The sequence below is a fragment of the Myotis brandtii genome, unplaced genomic scaffold (genome assembly GCF_000412655.1).
Source record: "Myotis brandtii unplaced genomic scaffold, ASM41265v1 scaffold244, whole genome shotgun sequence".
Taxonomy (NCBI): Eukaryota; Metazoa; Chordata; class Mammalia; order Chiroptera; family Vespertilionidae; genus Myotis; species Myotis brandtii.
This window is the reverse complement of record NW_005359225.1, coordinates 863,222-867,395: the sequence shown is the minus strand read 5'-3', so window position 1 is coordinate 867,395 and position 4,174 is coordinate 863,222. Positions and strand designations below refer to the sequence as shown.

The 4,174-nt window shown below is 61.0% G+C and overlaps 1 protein-coding gene across 1 annotated transcript in view; it reads left to right on the top strand.

Moving 5' to 3' along the window:
* The window catches only part of CAPN5 (calpain 5), a 34,351-nt gene that overhangs the window by 2,651 nt on the left and 27,526 nt on the right, over positions 1–4,174 (top strand). The window contains exon 2 of the mRNA XM_014540363.1: positions 4,069–4,171. Coding sequence (XP_014395849.1) covers positions 4,069–4,171 — 103 coding nt within the window. The remainder of the gene's footprint in view (positions 1–4,068; positions 4,172–4,174) is intronic.

The following is a 4,174-nucleotide window of genomic DNA, read 5'->3' as shown; positions in this document are numbered from 1 at the left end:
AGAACGGAGTGAAGAGGCTGGTTTTCAGCCAGATGGACTTGGCCTCACGGGAGGTGTTGCCTTGAGCAGTCACTTCCCCTCCCTGGGCCTCAGTTGCCTCATCTGTAAACGGGGAGAGTAATTCTCACTGATGGTGAGACACGGGGGTCTGACACGGGGTGGGGGGGGGGCAGATGACAAACTGTCTCCCCTCTCCCCCACCTGCCAGCCCTGTGATGGGACCCAGGCCTGGCCCTGCCCGAAAAGGCCCATCTCTAATGGGCTCTACAGGTGGGGCCTGGTCCTTTCAGTCCCCACCCAGGGTGTCCCCACCCAGGGCACCTGCCTTGGGCTCACATCTTCCTCCTCCTCCTTCTCCTCTTCCCAGGTTCATTGTTTCTTTGTTCCTTCCAGTTCAGTGAACACCTGCTGGCCTCCCCCAGGGGACGGGCTGGGGAGAGGAGAGAAGGAGCCGTCAGCTTGTGACTTGGGGAATCCCCATGTGAAGGGTGTGTGCTTCTTTCTCTCAGGCCCAGAGCCTTTAATAGAGACCCCTTCTCATCCCTGAGGAGGCAGAGTGCCCCCCACTCTCTAGCCAACACTCTGCCCCCCCATCTCTGCAGGGAAGCCTGCAGGCACCTGGGTGGGACCAAGAAGGGCACTGGTAGGGGTTCTACAAGCAGCTATTTGTTTTGGAACCTCCCGGAATTCTCCCAAGGTGGCCTGCTGGTGCCCAGCCCCCTTCCCGGGCTCCTGCCCATCGTACCAGCACCTGGAGAACCCCACTCCCTCGCCGTGCTGAACAGTAGTCCCTTTATGCCACGAAGTAGGCGGTTTGCACCAAGCCCAGCCACCTGGGCCTCTGCCCTGCCCAGGAACGACCCCCTTCATGGCACAGGGGCATGGGATTGCTGTGGGAGCGTGGGGTGGGGAGGCAAGTCTGTTGCAGGGATGGGGGGGGGGAACAAGCTATAACCCCCGAGAACACTGCCCTGGTTTCCTGCCCCAGGCAGAGGTCCTGCTTCCTTCCTCAGCCGGTTGCCCACTTGTCGGGTTGATTCCTGCTGTGTTCTTAGGGGAGGTGAATGCATGTGGAGGGGAAGGGAGGGGAGGTGGAGGCGCCCTGGGCCCGCTGCCTGCTGCATTCCTGTGTGCACACGGGGCCTGGAAACCGGAAGTTCTTGCTGCGCCGCTGAGGGAGGTGGTTATGGGCAGTGACCTGTGATGGTGGAACTGGTCTAACGTGCTGGGAGGGGCTGAGAGGGAACCGCAGGTGCAGAAGGCGGTGCCCCAGACAGAGCCCGGCTAGCCCAGGGCTCGCAGCAGGTGCCTGTCCGGTCCAGTCCTGCACGCCCTCCCTCCAGGGCTCCTGCTGAGCCCCAGCGAGGGAAGGGAACACAGGTGGCCGGGAGCCTGGGGGAGGATGGTGGCAAAGGTGGGGGCTGTCTGGAGGCTGTGGCACAATTGTGTTTGGGGGGAATTGGAATCCTCATTCCCCACCGGAGCCTCCCTGCCCACCAGTGCTTTCCGTGCCTGCTCTGCGGGGGTTGCCACCTCCAGGCAGCCTCCTCTGATTTCTCTGTGTTCGGCTGTCACAGCTGTGCTCATGTGGAGGGTGACAGTCGGGTTTCTCCTCGTCAAGGGCCCTGCCTGTGGGCTGGGAGCCTCCCTGTCCAGCTCTGTGCCTGTGCCCAGCTGATGGCCCAGGACAGGTGGAAGGACAAGCATGGGCCTTGGGAAGCCCGGCCCTGTGGTGGTGAGGGGGCGGGTCTGGGCTGCCCTGACCCCTTGGTCTCACTGTTACATAGTGAGACCCCCTAAGCTAGGCTCAGGACATGTGCAGGGGGACCAGTGAAGGAAGGGTGGCGCTGACACTCGTAAACCCTAGCCCGCCTGCAGGCTCTGGAGCTGACGGCCTGAGTTGGAATCTCAGTTCACCTCTTCCTGTGTGGCTCTGAACAAGTGACTTAACCTCTCTGTGCCTTGGTTTCCTCATCTGTGAAGTGGGGATGCTAACAGTACCCTCTGGCTGGGTTGTTTTGAGCAGGTTCCCAGTCATTGTGAGCACTTTCTGTGATTGTTCCATTCAGGGTGCCCGAGATGGCCTCTGGGACCCAGGTGCTGCCACCTTCAAGTGGTTTCTCTAGGTTAGAGCTGGCGAACCCCAACTCTCCCAGCAGAACCCCAACTCTCCCAGCAGTGGGAACACTCCCAGACCTCCGCCTCCTCTCTGCTCCCTCCCAGGCTTGTGGATTTGCCCCAGACCCATTTTCTGCTACAGCGAGTCAGGGCAATGCTGGGCCTGGAACCCAGGCCTCCTGACTCCTGAGCTCAGTCTGTCTGTCTGTCTCTCCCCCCAGCCCCCCACCAGAAAAGTCTGGAGCCAGAGCCCTGTTCTGGGGTGGCAGGGCCAGGCTTTGTTGCTCTGTGGGGAGGAGAGTGCTGGGTGGGGAGCCCAGCAGACCGAGGTTCTGTCCCATTGGTCCACTTACTTGGCTCGTGACTTGAGCATCAATGTCTCCTGGGCCTCAGTGTCCTCCTCTGTGGAGTGGGCGGTCGTGTCTCTGTCCAGGGCACTGGCTGGGAGGATCTGACGGGGAGGAGCGCCTGGGAAGTCACCTCTGCTGCCGGCCCTGGAGACACCAGGCTGCAGTTGTCTCTCCCCGGGTGGGCTGTGGCTGCGGTCATTCAGATAGGAAGCCCCCCCCACCCCCATCCTGCTGGTCCTTCTGGACCCCAGGGAGCAGGGCTCAGAGTGCGGCCTGGGAGATAAGATAAGGAGGCAGCGGGAAGGGAGGTGAGACTTCTGATGGCTGCCTCACTGGTTCCTACGACCTGGGGCAGCAGTCCTGCAGTCTGTGCTCTGGGAAAGCCGCTTTGTGGCTGGCCCCTGAACTGGTCACTCTGAGGTCCTATCTGGAGCCACTCATATCCTCAGAGGAGTGATGGCCCTCGATCTGGCCCTCAAAGCTCCGCTCTTCCCCAGGCAGAGGTGGCTACAGGGCTCCCCGACACCTTAGTGGGAAGGGATAGCCCTTTGGCCCATGTTCCCCTACCTCCTTTGCACAGGGCAGGAAACAGGGGCTCAGAGAGGTTGAGCCACTGGCCCAAAGTTGCACAGCCAATGGTAAATAAGTGGGGAGCAAGAACTTGAATTCTGACTTCCTGACTCTGGAACCCTCTGCTGGCTGCTGTCGGTAGGACCTCGGGAGCTCTGTTGTGGTTGAACTAGCTCCAGCGTTCACCCGCTGAAGTGGAGGCAGGCCCATGCTGTGTGGTGGGCATTGTTCCACTTCTCTGGGCCTCAGTTTGCTCATCTGTAAAATGAGCACAATCCCCACCTCTAAGGATCAAGGGGAGGACTGATTATAGTACCAGCAGGATGCCTGGCGCCGGGAAGGTATGTCTTAGTGTTTACCCCCCGCCCCCCCCACTGTAGCCAGCCCTCCTTGGGGAGCATGCACTCCCTTTAAGCCCTGTGGGGGTGAGGATGCTGATGGGTGAGGAGGGTGGGCCTGAGGTGGGCACTCTGGGAGCTCTGTGGGTGTCTGCTCAGCTCTGTTTGGCCTTTGCTTGCTGTGTGCCCTTGACAAGTCACTGCCCCTCTCTGAGCCTTCATTCCTCACCTATAAAATGGAATGACAATGTCATACTTCTGAGGCAGAGTGAGGGTCAGATAAGATAGCCTGAGGGTATGCCCACAGGGGGCACGGGGCGTCACATCGCCCCCTGCTTCTCCCGCCCTCTGCACTCATCACATGTACGTTTGGTGTGTTCCCCCTGTGCCCTCACCCGGCTTCATGACTGTGGGCCTGTGAAGGCTGCGGTGATGGTCAGGGAAGACACAGGACAGGAGGAAGGTGGTGGCCCCGGGTCCAGCCCCCGAAGTCCTTCCACAGTGTCCATTCATTGTGGCGCCTTTGGCAGCGAAGAGTTCTCCAACCAGGGGAAGGGAGAGGGCCTTCCAGGGAGCACTGGGGGGAGCTGGTTCGGGGAAACCCACTGGCCATGCAGGGGGCCCAGCCTGCAGGGGAGACAGACGGGCGAATCTTACACTGACACTGAGGCCTCCTCTCGGCTTCCCCGCAGGACATCTGCCAGGACCCCCGCCTCTTTGTGGACGGCATCAGCTCCCACGACCTGCACCAGGGCCAGGTGGGCAACTGCTGGTTTGTGGCAGCCTTCGTCGCTCGCG